Genomic DNA, 22,778 nt, shown 5'->3' on the forward strand with positions numbered 1-22,778 from the left:
AGCGCTGAGCCGGCCCCCAGGAGCTCACGCCGCCGTCACCATCGTCCACCGTCTCCTCCTCCTCCAGCACGGCCAGTGCATGGTGGCTGCGCCCGCGGTGGAGGGGGAGCGGCGCGGGTCGGGGGGCGGGGCGCACGAGACGTGGGGGGTCGCCCGCCGCCGCCCGCGTGACGCTGTCGTGCCGCTTGACCCGCACGGGGGCGGCGCGACGGAACGGCGCGGCCTGCGTACGAGATGGCCGGCGGGGGTTGTGGCGGTTATTCAGCTGAACTCGTAGTAGGCTTTCGCGACCGATATTATATCCATTATATCTAACCCCAAAACAAAACTTTATTATGGGTAGCGGCGGTTCGATAGCAGTGGGAGATCACCCCCCGTCCTTGAACCCCTACTTTTTCAATATCCACCCAACACCTCCAAGTATAATGGCTTAAGCACTTTTGGACTGGTGTCAGAATCACCACCTTAATTATCTTTCCCTGGAGGAATCCGATGGGCGACAAAGACTCGTTTTTATGGGTCATTAGCATTTCCGTAACATGATGAGCAACAGGCAGCACGTGGTGGGGTAAAACATGGTGAACTCCTAGCTCTTCCGAGACATCTGTCCAGGGTGCAAGAGTAAGCTAAGATACCCTCTTAACAGGCCGCTCTCCAGAGTGCCCTCTGGTGGACGCACGTTCAAACGTTCAACTTCTTTTGCAGCGTACGTAGCCAACGGCGCTAAATGGAGGTGCGAGCAGGGCCGTGCGTACGTTACGTCACCGCTGCCGCACCTCGACCCGACGTGGGCTGTGGGCCACTCGGCATGGCGCGCTCTGCCACCCTCTCCGCGCGAGATTGACACGACGCGGTCCCCCTTACCGGCACGGCGTCACTCGCTGGACGTGAAGCTCAGCAGGAGGTTCTCGGCCGAGGCCCAGGGCAGGTGAGCGGGGGCGAGGGTCGGGGTGGGGGTCCGCCGGAGGGGGGGCGGGGGTGGCGGGGCCCAGCGTTGGTCCCGCCGCGCCAGCGGCTCGGTAGGCCGGCGTTCCCGGTGCGCGGGCGGTGGCTCCTCCTCCAGGACGTAGCCCGTGAGGACTGCGGGCGCAAGCGGCGAGGGCGAGTGAGGTGGGTGGGGTGGGTGCGGTGGGTGGGTGGGGAGTAGATCACCGAGTGAGTGCAAGGATGAATGGGTGAGTCATTGGGTGAATCGTTGAGCAAGCGGATAGGTGGAGGAGTCAGTGAGTAGGTGGGTAGATAAGAAAGTTTATGGGTGGGTGATTTGAGTGGGTCATGCAATTAGTGGGTGTATGGATGGGTGTGTGAGTGGATGAGTTGATGAGCAAGTCAATAGGTGGATGAATGCGTGGGTGGGTAGACAGGTAAGCGAGCATGTGAGCGACTGAGTGGGACAGTGAACGAGTAGGGAGATTGCGGAGTGGATAAGTGAGGGAATCGGTGGACTGCGTGAGCAAGTGGGTCGGTTGGTGGGTGGTGGGAGTACGTCAGCATGTTAGCGGGTAATTGCATAGAAGAGTGGGAGTGATTGGGTGAATGAGTGGGGTGGATGCGTAGGTGAGTGAGTGGGTAAATGGGTGAAGAGGTTGGTGGGTGACTGTGCAGGTGAGTATGTTGTTGAGAGGCGAGGGAGCAGGTTCGTGGATGTGTAGCCGAGTGGGTGGGTTAGTGAAGCGGTGAGTGACTGAGTGATTGGGTGCCTGAGTGAGTGGTTCAGGGTAGGTGAGCAAGTGGGATAGGCACCGAGCACGCCGACGAAGAGGCGGTAGAGCGGGAAAGTGAGGAGCGGATCGGCGAGCGAGCAGAAGTGCTGCGACACGGAGCCGAACACATCCCTCTCGAAGCCCGGATACGATTCCGAGCGACCCGCCTCGCTGCCCGGCCCTGCGGGACACAACGGGGGTCACAAGGTCACACGGTGTTCGCAGGGGCCAGGCGTGTAATGGACGGCAGAAAGACCAGGCAAAAGGGAGGGAGTTTAGTGCAATAGGAGGACAGTTTTTTAGGCACTTGTGATATAGCTATGGTTAATGCTACAGCATTAACTGTGGCAATCGAATGTAGTGACCGAAATCTGGACCCGACTGATCACTACTTCCCCAAGCGGGCAAATGGGATGGAAACCTCCAATCACACTAAAAGGCATGGTCACATGACGACCAAAGTTCTGTACTCTGGTAGCCCGATCGCCACGGCGACCGAAGTGGTGCTGGTGGCGATGGCGGCAGCTACAACAGGTGGTGGTGACGATGGCATCGGAGGTGACGGTGGTTGCACGGTGATGTGTCCGCCACGTGCACTCACAGTTGGCCAGGCACTTCATGGCGGTGAGGACCCAGTGCGGCAGGTCATCTGTGGAGGTGGGAAGGAAACAGGGGATCGAGACCAGAAAATCAGAAGCAAAAAAAAATGTTTTAAGACACTTACATTTGCATTGGTGCCCAGGCACAGCATTGAGAACTCTGAGGGCAATGGACATGGAAGCAAGGGCATAGGAGAGGGAGGCGGGGGGCAGAAGGCAATGAGAGCAGGGAGCTGGCAACACAACTGTACATAATGCACGGTCAGCCGAGAGAGCAACTCGATTTACGAGCTCACTGCCGGATGAAGCTCAAAAGGCGTTTTGAGTGAAACGCTGTGGATGTGTCGATGTTGAACCCAGCCGGGAGAATGTCTCAAGTCACCGGTGAGGAGGAGGAGGAGGAGCCGTGTTGGTCAGAATTTGATCAAGGGGCAAGGGCGCAGGGGGCAAGGGTGGTGGAAGTGAGGGAGTGGAGGGTGAGGGTACAGGGGGTTAGGGCTCAGGGGGTAAGGGCACAGAGGGGTGAGGTCGCAGGGGGTGTTATGCAGCACCGGTGTCGTCCTGCAGGGTGACGAGGCCGCGTCTCCCCGCGCCCTGCACGTTGCGCACGATGTGCGTGGGGTCGACGCTCGCGGGGTCCAAGAGCCCGGCGAGCGACGGCAGAGACAGCGCCTCGCACAACCTGCACACACGCACACACACACCGGTCCCCCGTATAGCCTTCAACAGACTGATCATCGTCAGTGGTGTTGACTGGGAGCTGACAAACGTGCTCGGGTTGCCGGGTTCGCAACGCAGCGTGCTAACCGCTGCGCCACCGCTCCCCACATGCGTGCATGCGCGCGCACACACACACACAAAACCCGACTCAAAGACTTGTACGTACAGCGCAAGCGCGACGTTGCGCCACTCGTCGGGGTTAAAGGTCGCCTTGGCACAAGCCGGTGAGGCCGACCCCGACCACAGCGACGGCGGAGCGTCGGCCTTGAGGCCGAGGCGCCTCCTGGCCGCGGAGCCCGAGTTCCTCTCGGAGAGCGGCTGCCGGGAGCCGCCGGACATCGACTTGGCGGGAGAGGCCAACGGGAACCTGCGGGGAATTATGGCGGGATTGAGACGTGGCCTCGTTAAATGAACAGCGCTTTTGGTAACAAGGACAAACATCGCCCATATAGCCTTGATAGGCTGTTGGGGACAAATACAGTTCGTGTCGAGCACTGCACCCAGGCAAATCTGTTTCCCCTGTTTGAACACCAGGTGCTCATTTAAGGGTGAGTAACCGAGGGGAGGTCCAGGACCGGTTCTGACATCACTCGTCACCGATGTTGGCCGTGGCCGGGAATCGAACTGGGGTTGCCGGGTATTGTCACGCAGTACGGTGACCCACGACTACACGACCACTCCCCACACACGTGCACTCTCTCGCACACTCAAATACATTTTTGTTGTTGTTGTTGTGAAAGCCGCACACGAATCCTGAATGCCATCACGAACTGAATGCAACAATGCCACATTCCTCTCAGTGCGGACTAGCAATAATGATATGTCAAAACTGAATACCCCACGCCCCCCCCCCCCCCCCCCCCCCCGGGAGTAAACTCACATTCTTGGGCATCTGCCTCACTGTCCCTCTCGGTGGGCTTTTCTAATCGTCGTGTCGCAGACACCGAGTTGGTATCCACGTACTATTTTTTTAATTTTACCAGGTAAGGCGCCACCGAGCTATGCAGCTCTTTTTTCAAAAGCGACCTGGGCCATCCTCAAATGATAGCTCAACGAAGTGGTTCATGACGTGGAAATTTACAGCAGCCAAGTCGCTGAGACCACGGATTTCAATCCGGATTCCGGTAGCTCGCGATTAAAGAGCCGGGTTCTCAGGTGCGGTGACGCGATGGTCTCGGCCTCGTCACCAATGGCCATACGCCAAAAAAAACACACCAATCTTAAAATAATTTGTTTTGCATTTCGTTTGGTAAAATTCCAGCCGTGGGAATAAAACAATATATACCGGTTGCAATTTTTCTCCGCGGCAGGCTGTTTGGGAAAGTGCGGCACACGTAGCGTGCAAAAGAGGTGACCTGAAGCGAGCTCGGAGGGTGTTCCATTGTCCATCTCGGGGGTAGAGTGGGGGAATGGTCGTGCACTGCCCTGCGAGCCTTCCCAACAGAAGGTTCGATTGCGCAAGAGAAATACATTGAGAAGGGACCAAAGCAGACTTTGGTGGGGGGGGGGAGGGGGGGGGCGACCAACCACTTGCGCTCCCCACCGCGCCACGCTACGAGCATGTGCTCAAACCACACACGTTGATGGCGCACAAAGGAGACTCCTTTATACGTATGTTGAACTTCTTTCGCACCGTACGTAGCCAACAGTACTAGTCGTTTGACTACGTACTCAACGGCGACGATGATTGGCCCTTGTGTGTTGTGCGATCGATCGGGGTGTTTTTTTGAAGGGGGAGGGTGGAGGGAGGCAAAGGGGGCACTTTCTCCAAACAGCTACTTGAGTCCGAAACTAATTTTTGTTCAGTGGGGCAAATGCCGTGACCCCATTCAGGGAACGAAAGCCAAGTGGTGTGGACACACCTGAAGGTGGCCCAAACTGTCCGTAAATCAACGTACAAGTCAGGAAAGAAAATATTTTGACTTTGTTCATGAATTTTTAAACGTTTGCAGAATTGTTCTCATGAAGACAGTTTTTTTTTTTTTACACTAAGCACATTCATCAGTGGAGGGGGTGTGTGGTGGTCAAATGTCTGACGACGTTGTCATCACAGTGGGCTCGGAATCTTGGCTAACTATTCCATTCCCTGGTCACGGCTAAAACATCAGCGACACGCGATATCTGAACCGGTCCTGCAGACGCCCAGGGGTAGCACCGCTATCAAAGCCAGCCCTACAGTCACATCGCAGCCTGCGGGCGACGACTCTCATTTCAATATTTTTTTTTCATTAAAGCTGTGCTGCCATGAGCCACTTACACCCGAGTCAACGGCAAATGATTTCAAAGCCGGTTGCCCAGCCGCACCTGTAGAGCTTAGAGTCGTCGCGCACTGCCTCCGTGCCCCAGCGGCCCTTCACGTCCTCCATGACGTGGTTCTTGAGGAACTTCCCGAGCAGCTGCAGGGTCTGCTCGCGCGTCACCGTGGGGCCGAAGTTCCGGTTGTCGCGCAGGAGCGCGTGCAGCCAGTCGGCCGCCTCAGGCGGCCGTGAAGCAGCGGTCGTGCGAGCGCAGGTGCAGGCGGTGGCGGCGCACGGGCATCCCCGCTCGGAAGAGACGCGTCACCTCGCCCCACTGCACACGGTCGCGGGGAGGGCGGTACACGCACGCACGCACGCATCAATACACCGCCGCCCGGCACACCACTTCCAGTATACACCTTGCTATGACACACCATCGCCCTGTGAATTACCTCCGCCACCGCCCTAAGCATCTTCGATAAGCCGATTTAGTTTGGCTGCTGGAGCCTCTGGTGTTTACACTGCATCTTAAGAATCATAAGCATGGCCTTGTGTAGCTTGGGCAACTTGCAGCGGGCCCACAGTTCCTGAACACGCCGTAAACGGTCGCATTTATTTTCTTTGTTTCCTCAAATATAATTATTACGAAAGTTACATTTAGGTCAATTGGAACAAACAAGACAGAAGAAATAAACAAACAAAAAAGACGAAGCAACACAAACGAGATGGCAATAATGAAACGATCCGTAACCCCCGTCATCTCGACAATCAAACAAATCGCTTTGCAGACACGCCTGCACATTTGCATTTCTTCGAGGCTTTAGCGGGACGGAGGGTGCTACGGCTGGGAGTGGGCAGAATGGGGAGGGTCTGTGTTGAGAGCCAAAGTTTGTATTTGCAAGCAAAAGCCACCCTTGGGCCTGTGGGTTCTGGGTGCACATTCACCACGGTGGCGAGGAATTTCAGGCCGATGATGAATAGAGTATTCTCCTCTTAGTGAAAACATTGTCCCGCTTAAATGGCGTAAAAGGCAGATATGCCCCCAGCTTGCTGCCATGAAAGAGTATGCAAAGTGATGTATTGCATTTTTTTGCTCATTTTGCTGCTGGTTAACGTTGGAATTACATAAACTGCCACCTGTATTTTCCATGAAGTACGGACATGTTTTGTTTGCCGTGCAGTTCCAACTCTACATCGTGTGTTGCAACGTTTAAGTGTCGGCCTCCGTTTCAGTTGCATTGCATTCCTTGCGAGAATAGAAAGATAAGAAATTAGAGAAGAGGAAGACCACATTAGTTAGGTTTTATGTTTGCATTATGACTGCAGGTATTGTGGTCTATGCAAACATGACTCCTTGTAAAAAAAGGTGTCAGTTCTGTTGCCAGAAGACGGAAGCTTGTGTTGCCTCCGAAACATCGTGATTTTTATTTTATTTTTATTCTACTTTTATTAATTAAAAAAATTTTACCTACGTGACTTTACCGAAAAAAACCTAAAAATATGAATCCTTGCAGCCACGAAAGCTTCAAATCTAGAAACAATTATCAAGACCAAGAAAGTTTAGTAAAGACTCAATCAACAGTGATTTACAGGTCATTGAAATGGCTCAGCTGACTGAAGACCGCAAAATTGTGGCTAAGCTCAGTTTAACACGTAGGCTTTCGCGACCAATATCATCCATAATATAGGTGTTTTGGGTTGATGAAGCTAGTTGTAATTACTGGTGAAACGTCCGACTCAGATTGTAAATGTTGTGGATTTGCTCTGAAACACACCTGTGTGCTGTACTCGTAACGAATTGGCATGTTCCGTTTACGTGACAAACCTCACTGTCTGATGGGTGGTGGCGGGTTTAACGACACATTGATATTTACGCGATCTAACCCAAAAAACCTGTATTATGTGTTGCTACGCTGTAAGATAGAACCTCATCTTATCTCCGTTTGCCTTAACGTAATGCAATTTGCTCAGATTTACTTAACAGCTACTACTGGGTAACTATTCGTACGCCAAATAAAAAAACTGGTCATCAGCAAACATTTTTCAGATGTAATTCTCCCCAGGTCCCACCGATGGTGAGTAAAGTGCAGTCTCCAACTCGTATTATCCACCGTCTCTCTCACATCTCCACGTAGGTGCTATGAAGAAGCAAGGCCCTTGCCCAAAATGTCACCTATTACATTGTTTTAGTTTTAAGGCCAGAGTGTTGTGGGCGATAGTGTTGCAATTGTTGATGTTAACTGTGCGCCACTGCCAATGCAGCAGCAGCAACAGCATCGCCAACATAATTTTTTTGCAATTCATTTTTGGGTGCAATTCATTCGGAGGGCGGGCGGCTCCACTAGCCGCGGTAGCACGGGCGCTAAGAATCGAAATTGAACCGATGAACCGATTCACCGTCACACCGCTAACGTGGCCCAGCGTATCCATTTGTGCGGGTAGTAGTGGGGACCACGCCGCCAGTGCTCGAAGGGATCTTGGCTCCGGGTTCGGCACCTGAATATTCAAAATCACAGCGGTGATCACGACCGTGGCAATGTGAATGGGAATACATTCCACTCCGTGTTTATGCATTGGGTCGCCAACAACAGAGCACGTTAAATTATTAACGGAGCAACGCGTGGAGTTTGGCTTGCTATGGATTCATTAATTAAAATCATTGAAGGAAGTTAACACTCAAATCTCCACACAGATGACATCATCAATCAATCAATAGCTAGACTCTCAACTCCTGGCCAACTTGTATACGAATCGATTATTGACATTTTTGCTCAATTATAAATGCAAAATGTCACTCCGAAGATAATGTAACGAATCAGACCGATTAAATGAGACATAGATCAACCTTTGCTATCACCACAGCACTTGTACCAGGCTAGGTGCACTTTAAGACCATGTGAAGTGACTAAGGACTTGCTGGCACGAGATCAATGGCACATATCTACGAGTTATGGGTCAACAGGCTGAGCGTGCCGCACGATACATAGCTGGTGCCAGCTCCGACATTGACCATTGACACAATGTCAATGTGTGCGTACAAGACAAATACTTTCTTATAAGAATCAAACTTTTTCATTAAACCACGATGATGGGTGGTGGGTTGGTTAATCATTACATTCCTACCTGTAGCCACACACATCCACCTTGTTTATTTGGCATTTCCATGCCCTACCTAGAGCCGGTGGTATTTTTTTTTTTACAATTTGTTCTCAAGATGTTCTTGTGGGTTTCATTACAAAACTTGTATTTTTTTTGGCAAAGCGCACAAAGTCATCATATACCACCCCCCCCAAGGGTGTTCTCCTGATCGGCATGGCCATCATCCAGACAGCGGTCGAGGGCTAAGGAAGGGCACGTACAGTTTTGACTGTTGAAACTTCTTCGCGGGGCGCTGTGCGTGACGGCCGACGAGTCAATAAAAGAAGGGAACCATCTTGAGAACAAACCGCACACGTGGACACGTTGACACAGCACAGGCCACCTGCACAACCACCCAAGGTGGCCCCCTCGACTCCGACGCCCACCCACGCTTCCCTCCCCACCTCCCCCAGCCCCTCCATTGCCGGCATCTCAAGATGAAGGATGGTTTAACCGCGCACAAAGGATCCCTCCCCCTGGTTTTAAGGAGCTGATAGGGCCCTCATTGCTATGCCTGGGAAATGTTACGGCTGGCTGTCCGTGTGAGGGCACTTCACAGGTTTTTCACAAAGGCTGGGGAAAAAAAAAAGATATAACACACGACACACAGCTCAGCAGCACTACAAACTCACCGCACAGTTCACCGCCACCACTGCAACTCACGACACAGCTCAGCCCAGATCCGTAGGGTTTTAGGGGAATATTGCATATTTTTGCATATTCCACTTTGCACGGTCTATCCCGCTTGTAATTATATTTTCATGAATATCTCTCAATGATGTTACATATCTCACAATATCGTATACCCCGATATACCCCGAGTTATTTGCACATAAGGACATAGCCCAGGATGCTATCCGTATTAACATGGACGCTGCCCTAAATCGACTGGCTCAATAGCTCGTTTATAATTCGGCCATATGGTGCATTGAGGACTGAGGGCTGTTAAATTCCTGTGCTCCACTGTCCAGGCACTAAGTGGATTGTTACATCGCATGGCCACAAGAAATGGTGGCAGCGTGGGGAGGACTTCATGCATCAGTGGATTGATCATAACCGATGATTATTATGAATGTCTTAAAAGCAAGTGTCCAAAAACGCAATGGGTAGTGCTTCAGAATATTTATTTTATCAGAATCTTTATTTATCCTGGAGAAATCCGATGAGCTATGAAGCTACTTTTCACAAATGTCCAGTAGGGGCAGGTCAGAAAGTTACAACAACAATATAAAAACGAAAGGAGTGCAAAGCATAGAAAAGGTAAGCAAATCACTAATAAATAAATAAAACTGGTAAAGTATACAAGCTCAAATTCCATAAGTAACCCAATTGGCAAGTTTGGGCAAGGCAGCAAAACAACAGAAAAAACTGTCCCAGACGACACCAAGGCAACAACACACAGTCCCTCAACAAAATTGCACATTGAAATTTAACTGTCGATACATGGATAAGGATGAAAGTTACAAATCACATGTTGCAAAAGCGCTTATTTCCATTGGCGGTCCCCGACCCAGCGGTGGAAATTCCACATTCCCATGGTGGAGACCAGTCCACCTCAAGCACGACCGCTGTTCAATTCTCACAAAGCGGTACTCGTTTTTAATCGACTCTGGAGATATGATGATGGGCCCAAATCTTGACTTAAAGCTTTCATGGCTGCAGGAATTCATATTCTTTGGGTCTTTCGGTAAAGTCACGTAGACCCTATCTACGTTCAAAGAACCTATCTACGTGACTTTACGAAAAGACCAAAATAATATGATGGGCCCAGTCGACCCCTGACTGGAATTTTAACCCCCATGACCTTTCTTGCTTTGAGTCAGGCGCCGGTGCGGAAATGTGTGTGGGGGTGGTGCGGCCATAAACGTGCAATGTCTGACCGCCTTTGTCTCCCCGGTAACTGGTGTTCATGCCCAGCGGTTTAACAATTCACTTCCGCTGTGGTTTGATGAATTGCCGTGATTAGGGTTTACAATCTAACTTAAAGAGTCAAAATATTTGCCGCTGTGTTTCATGTGGCGGCAAATCTACCGGCGTCAGTTCGATGCAACATATACGAACTGAAACACATTATTACTCACGTTATTCAGTGTATCGTGAGCTTAAGCATCGATGTTAATCAACAAGCCGACACGTTGTTACCCGCCAATGCGAGACAATAGGAGGGACAGCGCTGTACTTAGCGCACTGCACGATGGAACCAGCAATCTGGGTTTAATTCATGGCTTTGGTGAACATCATGAGTGGCGAGTGTCACCTGAACTCGTTCCGAGCCTTCCCCTCCCTTCACGAAACCGCACTGAACCAGACATGTCTGGTAAACTATCGTACAATAATTTCCATGATCGACACGATGTGGAGAGAACTTGATCCAGCAGTGGATTGACTAAAGGGGGCTGCAATTACGAAATAATTAAATTGCACAATTACACCAGATCAGCAAAACTATTTAAGAGAAAGTACCTGCAAAATAAAATATGTCGTGGACCATTACAGTCTGAAAAACAACGGGACTCTGGAATAAACCAAAAACAATGGATCAAGATGTTTTGCAATTGATGTTGATAGGCCTCATCTCCCGTGTACAATCCTGAGCCAGTGGTGGAAATTCTACATTCCCATTCCAGGGAGATTTAACCTATAGGAAAGCACCGTTAGATTTCCCATAGTGGTACCCATTTTAATGACCCCAGAAGAATGAAGGGATGATGGGGCCTAGTCTAACTATAGTTTATACACCCGTGTGAAAAATACAGATAATAAATAATCTCAATTCATATCACAGTATTATCATAATCATCACAATCAGCCATGTCCAACCCAAAAACCGTCTCCATCTCTCGCGGGTGTGCAGTGTAGCAATCCGCAGAGCTTATCTTTAAGCTCCATCTCCCTGGCAGATGTCCTCTTGGTGCCTTAAGCTTCCTCTTCAGCTGGCATAATCCCCCCACAGAGCCACCACGCAACCCAGCGGCAGGACGTGACCCAGCCCAATTATGTTTATTAACGCACGAAGTACTACTGTGTAAGGGGCCGTCCATAAATGACGTCACGCGATTTTGGACGATTTTTGACCCCCCCCCCTCGTCACACGGCGTCACAAAAAGTCAACCCCCCCTCAAATGACGTCACAAAGCTCTGCCCCCCCCCCCCCCCAAAAATAAAACATGCTTCAAATCGCTTTAAACTATTGTCATTGTCGTGCGTATTTAATGTGGCGCTGCACTCTGATGTTGTAGGAGAAAACATTTATTTAAAAAGTATATTTAATTAAGTAGAACGTGTTGTCTATATTTATTTAAAGTTGCGCATTTTGATGTGACGTCACATTTCTAAACCCCCCCCTTCGTCACACATCGTCATAAATGTCTGACCCCCCCCCCCCCAGGTGCGTGACGTCATTTATGGACGGCCCCTAATCATGTAACGTGAGCGGTGCGCGTTGGCCATGAATTCACTGGAGGCTCGCCGGTTGGCACCCGGCAATCCTGGGTTGGCTGGCAGAGAGACCACCGTTGGAATGTCACCCTTGAGTATCACCATCTCACCATCTCACCATCTCTCCCACAGCAGAGGGATAACAAGACAACGATCCCACCCCCCTTATGGGGAAAGTACTATATTCTTAGGTTTTTCCCGGCAAAGTCACATAGGTAAAAAATAAAAAATTTAAATATAAAAAAAAGTAAAATTAAAATAAAATTAAAATCACGACGTTTCGGAGGCAACACAAGCTTCCGTCTTCAGGTGGAACCGACACAGCACGATACAGCAATCGTCTTCAGGTGGAACCATCACAGCACGATACAGCAATCGTGCTGTGACGGTTCCACCTGAAGACGGAAGCTTGTGTTGCCTCCGAAACGTCGAGATTTTTATTTTATTTTTTATTTTACTTTTATTAATTTAAATTAACATTTTTTACCTACGTGACTTTACAGAAAAAAACCTAAGAATATGAATCCTTGCAGTCACGAAAGCTTCAAATCTAGAATTAGGGGCAAGTGCTGTTGGGGGGCAGCTATCAAGGCCGGAATGCCCGGAATGATTGCGCAGACACACACACACACGGACTGAAAGATTTACTCAGAAAACAACTTACACGTCATGTATGCCAATCACTATCCACATCCGAGCTGTTATATAAGCTATGCCCTGTGCTGTATATAGTTATGAAACCATACCACTAATTAGCGTTGTTCTTGAGAATACAAGTTACACAATAAATAAGGACATAATATTTAAGTCATACGAAGAAGATACGACAGACCGCTTGTTTATTTTCTAGGTAGATATGATTGTTAATGTTTTTTTATAAATAACAGCAAATAATTATTTTATTAACTAAAAATTAAATAAAAATAGATCTGGCTAATTGGCTTAAGCGTTTAAAGCACTGTTCAAATCCGGCTTTCAAAAGCCGTAAGTTTATGATCACAGCCCGGTCACCAATCATTGACAATTAAACATTTCGCGTAAATGTTGAAAAGTAAATTGACCAATGCCCAGCTCTGCGAATTAAAAAGAATGGTTTACTGCCATCCGTAGAACGTTTCTGTGCAGCAGAGAACGTGGGGCAAAGTGTGCCCTTGAGTGTGTGGCTAAAAAGAGGTCTCTTCAAGTGCCCTTTGAAGGAGTTCTGTGAAATTTGTTTCTGCAGGACCGTTCTCTAACGTGGGGCCAATGCACCGCTCTGCAAGGGTTCCGAATATGGACGTGGTCATCTCATGGCACCGATAGGACGACTGCAAAAACAATCAAAGAAGTAATATTTAAAAACACTCAGAACTCCACGACTCCAGGAAGTGGCCCTGAAGCTTGCCATAACGTAAGGGGCCATGGTGATTTACAGCCAAGGTCAGTTGAGCGTGGACAATTAGACCCAAGCCGAAACATAAGATATGAAAAAAGATAGCTTAAAAATATATATATAAGTTTTAATGATGGAATATAGTATTGTCATCAGTATGACATACGTATACCAAGTATGCAGTCGATACGACATTAGGAAGTGGGTTAAAATTGAGTTACAAGATTTGAGGATACGACAACAGACAGAGTTGAGGATACAACAGACAGAGCGAGTTAAATAAAAGCGTGTAAAAAAAGGGAAACGTTCTACCCATTAAAAAAAAACATTATACATAAAGGGGCAAGCGTTTGTTTTTAGACACGAACATCAAGGTGTTTATGAAGCTATGTACTTTATATATGCCGAACTTCTTTCACACCGTACGTAAGCCAGCCACGTTAATCGGATGTGCGGGAAAACAGTTGTGCCGATTACTGATGTGCGGCTCCGAAGGGTGGAGAATGATCAAATCCGATTAACAAAGCACGGCATCTGCACAGATGAGCTGGCTGATAAAAATCCTGGGAGTGTGTCTGGACTAGAGTCCAAAGAGAACGATCGGAACAAAGTGATGACACTGAACAGAGAGAAGTTCCAATATGGACAACCCAGGTGGTTTAGACGCGTGTCTAGAATGGATCCGGAGAGAATACCGCACGTGGCGTTACGCACACACACAACCACCACATGGAACGTGAAATAAGATGCTTTGGATTGTGAAGAATGATCTTGAAAGGAAGGGGGGACACAAGTCAATGTAGCCGTGACGCCGGTACGAGCACCTCCGATTAGCACGGTTGGTGTGACAGAAGTTCAACATACATAAATACGAGCCGGGGACAGGGGGGACAGATCTAATCTGGCTTTCATTGTGTATCAAGAAGTTGGAAAAGGAAATAAATAAAATATGTTTCAAGACCAAAATTTCATATTTAGGCCCGTCAACTTATGAGCCTTCGGAGCCTATATGTTTTCCAGCAGCATGTGTTTAAAAGGAACCACCACGACCAGAAAAAGGAAGGTGTGGAAAGATTCGGGCCTCATCGCTAGCTGCTGTGTGACAATTCATGTATGAGAGCGGATATGTCTACGCAGTGGAACCGATAACCAATTGCAACTTCACTGAGTCTCATCAGCAGATTGTAGCCCTTTAAACAAATGCTGCTGGGTTGCCTGGTGTATTGGATGCAAATTTTGTTTAATCACCTGTACTTACAAAAGCTTGCTGCTCATGAGAAACACAGCTATTTGGCCAATTTGTTCAATGTTTAACTTCTTAATGGGATACTCTAGAATAATGTGAATTCCATTTTTATTTAATCTTATACATGCACAAGCCTATGAACGCATTACCCGGAATGTGCCCAATCTTGCCAAATCTCAGAAGCTAAGAAGAGTTGAGCCTGGATTGTGCATGGATAATGCAACCACCATTATATAAAACAGGCTGTCATCGGCTGCTGAGGGATGATTTTGTGGACATCTGAGGGCAGTGAAGCAAAACCCATTGTTGGATTGTACTACTATGCTTCCTTATCTATGCTCCCTGCCTTCACCAACCCACATTGCCCAGAAATCCAGGAGTGGATTGACAAAATACATTGGACATCTACATATTAGGGACGAGTTGTGGCTTTCAACATTCCAATATATAACGGTCATTTTGAGATATTATTTAGATTTCCGAATCATTTACATTATTTAAAAATGTAATGAGTCTTCATGCTCAAAAAAGTGAGATCACCCAATTGTCACGCGACAACTTCAAGCGGATATGGTGTCCCACAAAGTGACATCACTTCCCGTGGTACACGTTTTCATAACAATCCGAAACAAATTGTTTTCTTTTCATCTGAAATTTAATATCTTGGCCCTATTTTCAGATTTTTCATATTCATCTGAAAATCCCTAGTCTTGTACGTATGCACGCGCACATTACCCACAGCATTGATGTAACTTAATTCCACACGAATAGGTCGTATTAGACGACCTTAGAGTTGAAAGAGACCACCTGAAACATTTACAGCAGCAGATTTGCCAACTGTACATTTAAACAATGCATACCAATAACACTGCCAAGAACATTCAAAGCTATGTCAAAAGCACACAGCCCTTCGTGCATTATGCAACAAACCATCAGAAGCTCATGAAGAACTGGATTGTGGTCCTTTGTCTTAGGTCACAGTCAAAATAAACTTGAGTAAATGTGACCGTAGGTTGGTTTCATTCTCATTAGGCCTCACCAGTACAGTCGCATCACCAATGCTCACCGCTCCAAAATCTGCTTCTTGGAACCAATATTTGTGGATTCCCCACTTTCACACTATGGGGTGCATTAGCTTGCCTAGATGGCAAGTATAATCTAATCCGTAAAGGATAAAAATTATGGTTTTCCAGCCTGCACTATTTTTCTTTTACGATGGGATTTAGTCAACATTGACACTGCTAACCATTAAAACACTGCCCACATTGTAAGCCCTTCAGCCTTGCTCTGATCCTGATGATGGTGGCATGGACATACGGGTGTAAAGTCAACATATCTCCTCCTCCCCTCCCATGGAGTGTGAACCCCAGGTCTGCTTTAACTCCCAATTCCTTACTCCTGACTTTGTGAACCAACTCTTCAATGTAGTCTAACGCTTAGTCTCATTCCACAAAGCTGGGCAAACTTTCCCCGAGTAGCCTGTAACAGACTGTTGGGGCAAGTGGCGTTAGTGAACACCTATTTTTAAGGATGACTAGGCAATCGATGGGTGACCAGTTACATATAGAACGTTGGGCAAACATTGCATGTTTACTGGGTGGTATGTTCAGCAAACGCAGTTTTCATCCGGCAGCTGATTGGCACGGGGCTGTTGTATAATTATCACTTAATGTTTTGGAGTATAAGGACAAAGAGACATATTCGCAGATACCCGGGGACTGATTACAGGCTGAATCAACACGGAGGTCAAGGACCAGGATGCTTCAGATATCACTGGCCACTCATTGGTAACCGTGGCCAAAAATTGAACTTAGGTCGCCCGGTTCACTGCGCCACTGCTGCACACACCACATGTACATATGCACGTGTGTGTATGCACATAGTACACGTGAATTATTCAACCAAATCAGCCTCAATGAACCAAATCTTAGGTGACGCGTGGGTGAAACCTGCATGGTTAGCACTTGAATGGGAGGCTGGCTGGAAATTCCACGTGTTGTATGTTTAGCCTTTAAGATAGCAAGCAAATAGGATCAATTGCAGTACAGTACAACAATTGATCGTTGAATCTATCTGTGTGGAGCTTTGAATGTTAGCCTCTTTGTATACATGGGAGGTTTTCTAAAAAAGACACTAGTTTTCTCACACTTAAAAGCGAAATGGAATTGACCAAACATTCCCTTGTAGTAGGACCCCCCCCCCCCCCGAAGAAAATAATCTTAAGCTTTGGTGAGGTTTTTCCTCCAAAAAATTTAAGGATACAGGCGTTATGAAACTATAACCAAGGGAAGGGCAGCTTAAACCCTGCTATGTGCAGAATGTACAACATATTTCAGTACTGACAGATGTAAGAACAATGTAAAAAATCTGGAATATCAGCCAAAACAAGTTTCGCGAACACATTTAAACAATATGGACAAGTCCGCTCACTGGGACAGAAAAAAAGTGGTTACACCACGCACTCAATCCATCTCAATTGTGCTCATAATTCACACATCGCAACACGAGGAATTCACAATGTTTTAGGCTGAGCCAACCTAGCAGAGGGCCATGCCCAGCTTGATTAAAGCAAATGCCACGAATTGCTTCACATTCTAGACGCTGACACACGTACAGGTCAAACAGCAGCACACGTGCATGAAATGACCCCGGTAGCAACCACGTGCGTTCAAAGGGGACATTGATCCAGGAGATGGAGCAACGAAATCTCGTGCGAGATCATGGGCCATGGATGGGTAAGGGCTTGGTGAGACCGTGGATTGATCATGGCTGATGATTATGATGATGATGACAACATAACCGGATCAGACATCTCTCGCCACTGATGTGGTTAAACAATATTCTTACATCACAATATTCTTACATCTTCTTGGTTCTATAAATAAAACACAATAATATTTAATGTTTCATTTTTATTATTTTATTATTTCCCTTCTACGTGACTTTACCGAAAGAACCAAGAAGATGAATCCCAGCAGTCACGAAAGCTTTAAATCGAAATTTAATATTCTTACATATTCGCAGATAATAAAGACAAAGCTCCCCTCCTCCTCGTGTTGCTTTTACAGGATTTTCGGAGCAAGTGATGTTAGCGAAGCACCTATTATTAACGCGGGTATGGCGTACACGAGTGGCCAGGATCACTCCAGACCGTCTTTGTCTCTCTCCTAAGACAGTACAAACTCGCACACAGTCTGTAGTCTCTGTACGGACTGTTGAGGCTTTAATGGGTGCTCGCAAACCACACAAAACCACGCGATTAAAGACCCCCCCCACCCACCCACGTGGAGCTGAAGGCTGGCAACCACACACGAGGGGGGTAGTGGGGAGGGCAACCAGCACCACGCCCGGCCGTCTTTGTCTCCCTAGCGGCGACGTTTACACAGAGCAACAGGTACTGATTTGAGGCCAAATCGACCTAGGGGTGGCCCAGCACCTGCTGTAACAATCGTCTTAGTAGACCACACAGGACACAAAGTCGCTACTCACCAGCTTGGTCGCCCTGTAGGGTCCAGGCGAGATGAGCCGCTGGTCTTGCATGGCAGCTCAGCGTGCGGAGATTATTGAGCACGGCACGAGATCAAATCTCCTTCACCACCACCAACAACAACCACCACGTGTCTTGCCACAACCACAACCACCAACAACAACCACCACCATCACAGGCATCAACCCATCCGCTTCTCGCGAACGAGGCGACGGCAAACAATGGACCCCCCCCTGCTGTCCCCCAGCTTAGCGAACCCAAGACAGCCAATAGGACCAAGCCGAGATTTAAATAGGATTTAAATAGGATCAGTGAAGGGTTCGTGCCGGTCGTTGTATAGACCCACAAACAGCGACTGATCCACCTATCCCCTATAGCCTTTGGTGGGGCGGCCAGCAACTACGTCACGGCCGCCTTTGTCTCCCTACCGTGGCGATGTTTAACTACAACAACCACAACAACAACAACAATCGCCGTTCGCCAGAAAGTGGCGGTGACGTCAACCGCGGCGCTGGTGCCAGGCTACGTGCACGGCCCAAGCACGTGGGGTAGCAGCCACACACACACTGCGTCCTGGTCTCATCCCCTATCCACCACCACCAACAACTACACCACCAACAACCACACAACAACCACACCACCAACAACTAAACCACCAACAACCACACCACCAACAACTACACCACCAACAACTACACCACCAACAACCACCACACCACCACCAACTACACCACCAACAACCACCACCAACTACACCACACCAACTACACACCACACCACCAACAATCACACCACCACCAACTACACCACACCACCACCAACGACACCACCACCAACTACACACCACACCACCAACAATCACACCACCAACAATCACACCACGACACCACCAACAACAACCACCACCAACTACACCACCACCACGACACCACCAACAACAACCACCACCAACTACATCACCACCAACAATCACACCACGACACCACCACCAACTACACCACCACCAACTACACCACCACCACCAACTACACCACCACCACCAACTACACCACCACCACCAACTACACCACCACCACCAACTACACCACCACCACCAACTACACCACCACCACCAACTACACCACCACCACCAACTACACCACCACCACCAACTACACCACCACCACCAACTACACCACCACCACCAACTACACCACCACCACCAACAACTACACCACCCCACCACCACCACGCAAGTGTGTGCCCTGCATGCCCCCCCCACCCCCCGTGTTTGAATGAGGCGAGGTGGCCCACGCAGCCAATCACAGCCGGCCTACTGACTGAGCGCACGCGTCACGGGTCCCTTTAAAGAGGAGCGGCAACGTGGATGATGATGATGATGGTGGTGGGGGTGGGGGATGAAGCCGGTGACGATTATCGTGAACCGGTCGTGGGCCTCCCCTAAGTCGACTCAGCCTCAAATGAGTACCTGGTGCGGTGTGTAAACACATCGCCACCAGGGAGACGAAGGCGGTTGTGGTGTTGGCCACCCACCCCCATCGTGTTTATGCCATTTATTGTGAAAATTCCGGCACAGTTCCTATGATTGCTTTTTCATTGCTTTCATGGCTTTATTTTGGTGATTTCGAAAAGTGTATTGGTTTAGTCATGTTTGTTTGTTGTAGTACAGAGTTAGACTGATGGTCTTAATCTAAGTTGTCTTGTGGTTGTTGTTTGACTTGCATCCCACTGGGATTTTTGCACACAGCGTTGGTGTATGGTGTTTTTATTTGCAATATTTTGCTGTCTTTTCTTGGATTTTCTGTTTGCACTCAGTCACATAGTCACTTTAAGCTGTTTTTTGTTCATGTTTTTTGTTTGTTGCGGTTGCACCCGATTCAAGAGCCGAATGGCTCACAGGGCTACACTTAATCAATGAACTTGAATCGTGTGCTGTACCGTCCTTCATAGTTGCTCACGAACAGTACTTGCCCCATCAGTCTGTTAAGATCTTTGTCGGAGTTAAATCTCGTAAATATATAAATGTGTCGTTAAAACCCACCACCACCCGACACAGCCAACTAGTAAGGGTTGTCACGAAAATAGAACGTGGCCAATTCGTCACTAGTACAGCACTAGTGTGTAGTTTATAGTGTAGTGTATAGTGTAGTGTATAGTAGTATATATTATAGTGTATAGTAGTGTATAGTGTAGTGTATAGTAGTATATAGTGTAGTGTATAGTAGTGTATAGCAGAGGTGGGACAAAGTCATTGTTATGCAAGTCCAAGTCGAGTCTGAAGTCATCAAATTCATGACTCGAGTCTGACTCGAGTCCAAGTCACATGACTCGAGTCCACACCTCTGGTGTATAGTGTAGTGTATAGTGTAGTGTATAGTAGTGTATGGTGTAGTGTATAGTAGTGTAATGTCCTAATTAGGGGCCGTCCATAAATGACGTCAGGCACCTAGGGGGGGGGGGGTCAAACATTTGTGACGATGTGTGCCGAGGCGGGGGGGGGGGGTTGAGAAATGTGACGTCACATCAAAATGCGCAACTTTAAATAAGTATAAACAACACGTTCTACCTAATTAAATATACTTTTTAATAAATGTTTTCTCCTACAACATCAGAGTGCAGTGCCACATTAAATACGCACTACAATGACAATAGTTTAAAGCGATTTGAAGCATGTTTCATTTTTTTTGGGGAGGGGGAGAGCTTTGTGACGTCATATTTGAGGGGGGGGGGTCTGACTTTTTGTGACGCCGTGTGACGAGGGGGGGGGGGGTCAAAAATCGTCCAAAAACGCGTGACGTCATTTATGGACGGCCTACTTAGTGGAAGAGACATAATTTCATCAGCTGCGTAACGCTGCCTGGAAGCTGATTTGGCCTGTAGCTCCACACAAAGCTTCGGGGAGGCTTCACGGCCGCATTTATACCATCTCCTCTAAGCTTGTCAAACGTGGACCCCTCTGAAGGAAAATCTGCGCCAGTTTAACACATTCAGGCTGGCCTGCCTACGATCTGTTTAACCAGACTGGATTGTGTGAGGAGTTCACAGATCCTTCAAAGATTTGGACAAAGTCCCATGGGCAGGCGAGGCAGCGTTGGCTGGGTCACGTATTTCGCATGCCCAAGCAGACTCTGTTTGGCCAGATAGAAGGGGGTTAGACGGGCATGACACGGGCTGGTGAAGAGATGGGCTGGCGTGGGAGGATGTGGAGTCGAGTGTAGTTTTCCAAGCCTGGTACCAGCGGTGTCAAGATCTATCTCTATGGAGGAGGCTCAAGAATCACGGCAACCGGTTAAAACGCAGCGAGGTGGCACAGCTGGTCCATCCGCCAGTCATGTCAACCCACAGCACCTGGATCCGTCCCTGTGAACTCCCTTCGGCGAGCCTTCCACACTTCACGTGGCCTCAATGTACACCTAGCCTGGCACAAGCGCCGTGGTGATGCCACGGATACTTCTTGGCGAATGAGGGCCGCTGTTGGTGAGAGTCGTGCGGCCTTAATAGGCGCTCGCTCAAAGCAGTGGCTCCAAGTATATTAAAATACTAGATATCTGTACGAATATGTCCGTGGGTACAAATTGAGGGGGTCTTACAATGTAAATTATAACATGTTTCCGAGTTCTTATAAAATACACAAACACCAACACGTAACTCACACCATGCAGGTAACAATCGATACATCGAAATATATTTTACGTGGATCGTATCATGAATACAAGAATCAATTATTCAGTGATTTCTAAAAGATATACGGTCAGATAATGCCAATGATATGGTAATATTACAGAGAGCACGACAAAGACCCAGCATCAAAACAAATGAAAACGAATAGAATATCGTCTACAAATCCCGACTCTTCATCTAAACATGGTTGGTGGTACAATCATTGACGTTGTCGGTTTAAGAAATCTCGAGTCTCAAAACCCTTTAAGCATGGTCCTGCCTTCAGATGTTTGACCAGTTGCACGCAGTGTTTGGCATGTTGGTGGAAATTCGAGTTCAGTACCTGAAGAAACCCCACCACACACATACACGGTGACAACTCAAAAATTCCGCAGTTGTGTTCCATCCATTGCTGCACTGCCATCTCATGGCGACCTCGCAAGTCCAAGCCCAGATCAACTTAGGTTCCAATATCCAGCAATATCTGGCGCTTCCAGGGAGACTTGCTGGCTCCATGCTTGTTCTACCGTCCACAGCATGTCCTCAGCTCATGCCCTCTTCTGCCATTCTCCGATTAGTCGTGCCGTCGTGTCTCTCTGCAGCCAGACGCTCATGAGCGGTGGCGATGGCTTCCTCGCCTCATCCAGGACCCCGTTTCCACAATTCCTGGTTCTCCTCGCCTCCATGGATGATTGATGGCCGCGTGCACAGGTCCTCGAAGCTGCCGAGTCGCCAAGCACCTTGCCCGGCTCCTCACCTGCAAACATCTTCCTCTGCAGCGCGCCCACATCCGGGAAGAACAGCGGCGAGGCGATGAACGCATGCCCGGGCTGCACGTCTTCTTGTGTCCCACACTGCAGTCCCCAAGGAACGGTGCCGATGGGGCAATGGCTCGTATCCGCCTTGCTCACGGGGCCCAGGCGCGACTTGGCAAGCTGAGGCACGGAAGGAACCGGGGGGGCCTTCTGGCCTCTCAACACAAAGCGAAAAATATCAGCCGTGGACAAAGGGTGGACGTCACCAGACACTGGAATCCCTTGCAGGACGTGGTTTGGCATGATGGTTGAAAACGTATACCCAAGCGAACAGATACTGGCTTTTGTCGGCTCACATTTTCCCGTCCAGATCCAGTGCTGTAGATGAATAAAAACAGCAACAGACCGTTGCTTAGTAACCCC

At 48.5% G+C, this 22,778-nt stretch overlaps 1 protein-coding gene across 1 annotated transcript; it reads right to left on the reverse strand.

The window, feature by feature from the left end:
- Positions 1 to 85: 85 nt before the first annotated feature.
- Positions 86 to 18,582, reverse strand: LOC133351967 (DEP domain-containing protein 1A-like). Its single transcript, XM_061567611.1, has 8 exons — positions 17,943 to 18,582; positions 5,327 to 5,593; positions 3,189 to 3,389; positions 2,854 to 2,984; positions 2,305 to 2,352; positions 1,744 to 1,884; positions 865 to 1,080; positions 86 to 223 (listed from the first exon to the last, which is right to left on the reverse strand). Exons 2-7 carry the CDS (start codon positions 5,386 to 5,388, stop codon positions 875 to 877), a joined length of 789 nt encoding a protein of 262 aa, XP_061423595.1. The 5' UTR covers positions 5,389 to 5,593; positions 17,943 to 18,582; the 3' UTR covers positions 86 to 223; positions 865 to 874.
- Between the last annotated feature and the right edge of the window lie 4,196 nt (positions 18,583 to 22,778).

Source organism: Lethenteron reissneri, chromosome 39 (genome assembly GCF_015708825.2).
Source record: "Lethenteron reissneri isolate LAM-NWPU_2019-01 chromosome 39, ASM1570882v1, whole genome shotgun sequence".
Taxonomy (NCBI): Eukaryota; Metazoa; Chordata; class Hyperoartia; order Petromyzontiformes; family Petromyzontidae; genus Lethenteron; species Lethenteron reissneri.